At 33.1% G+C, this 1,298-nt stretch overlaps 1 protein-coding gene across 1 annotated transcript in view; it reads left to right on the plus strand.

The window, feature by feature from the left end:
- Positions 1-1,298, plus strand: part of LOC110453053 (DNA-directed RNA polymerase III subunit RPC5-like) — a 20,382-nt gene that overhangs the window by 13,753 nt on the left and 5,331 nt on the right. Inside the window, exons 14-15 of the mRNA XM_021501875.1 lie at positions 239-304; positions 700-825. Of these exons, the coding sequence (XP_021357550.1) occupies positions 239-304; positions 700-825 (192 nt within the window). The remainder of the gene's footprint in view (positions 1-238; positions 305-699; positions 826-1,298) is intronic.

Consider the following 1,298-nt stretch of genomic DNA (forward strand, 5'->3'; position numbering starts at 1 on the left):
CCCCGCCCCCCAGGCTTCCATCTTGGATTTTGACAAATACAGTTTGGTATCCTTATTTTCAAAAAGTAATAATCAGATCTTTCGCACATTTCTTATGTAGGTCTATGGTCATTTGTTCTGAATTCATTTTAAAAGGTAAAAATAAAGTTTTATTTTAAGTTGATTTGCATTCTTAATATTGGAAATTTCTGATGTACAGTGATGATAATGTTTGATAAGATTTCGGTTTTAATTTTAGTGGCCTTCCAATACAAAAGCAGAACCTATTTATGCCTTACCCAAAACAGGGGACAAACTGGACAAGGTAAGCTTGATGATTCATCCTTAATATTATTCTGGTGAACATTGAAGACATAAAGTCAGTCGTTGTCTGAATTCCTAGAACAAATGACAGATGTATAAATCATTTATCATAGGCCATTTTTGGCCATTTGAAGGTAAATTAAACAGGTTTAAACATGTTTAAGTTTATAAAATATTTATATGTTACTTGTATCATGTATGTAGCCACTTTTAGCTACCCAGACAATTATATGTATTTCTTTACATGAAAAATAATTAGTTGTTGGGAGATTTTGCATCGGTTCTGTTTTCTGAAGCTGCTACACAAAGACCATGACTGGAGATAGTTGCTAGAATGTGCTATTTGCAGATTTTGTTGTCCAAAAAATCAGAGAGATATTTTATCTTTTTATATAGATGAGGTCAATCTTGCTGGGTCTGTTTGAAAAGTCCCATAAAATATCAAGGAAAGCATTCCTGCAATGTGTGGAGGATGAGACAGGTCTACAGCTCAACGAGTATGACGCAAGATTATTACTCAAGGTAAGTGTGTCTATCATATATAGATGATTAAAAGAATATGACTGAAAATTACTACTCAAGATAATTGTGCTTAGGTAGCAGTGTACAGTAGAAATGGCCCGACTCTGATAAACAAGGCACATGTCGAGGAAATGTAAACACAGCAGATTTACCCTACACAATACATGTATACATGTATATATATTTGTAAACTGCATTACATTTACAATACATATAAAGTACTGAGAAGTGTATAAACCTCTTTTTTCTATGTATGTCACTTGTGTGAAAACCATGGTTACCACATCAAAAATTACCAAAAAATACCAAAAATTGCTATTTTTAACCCAAAATTTAACCCCCGCAACTAGTAATTTTTTTCCTAAGCTCTGTCTGAAATTAAAGATTACCTACCTGGTTGCAGAATTATCTGGGTCCCAGTAAAGTTGTAAAACTTGATTTTTTGCAATTTTGCGTCGTGTGCTGTTGTCAAA

The sequence above is a fragment of the Mizuhopecten yessoensis genome, unplaced genomic scaffold (assembly GCF_002113885.1).
Source record: "Mizuhopecten yessoensis strain PY_sf001 unplaced genomic scaffold, ASM211388v2 scaffold815, whole genome shotgun sequence".
NCBI classification, from domain to species: domain Eukaryota; kingdom Metazoa; phylum Mollusca; class Bivalvia; order Pectinida; family Pectinidae; genus Mizuhopecten; species Mizuhopecten yessoensis.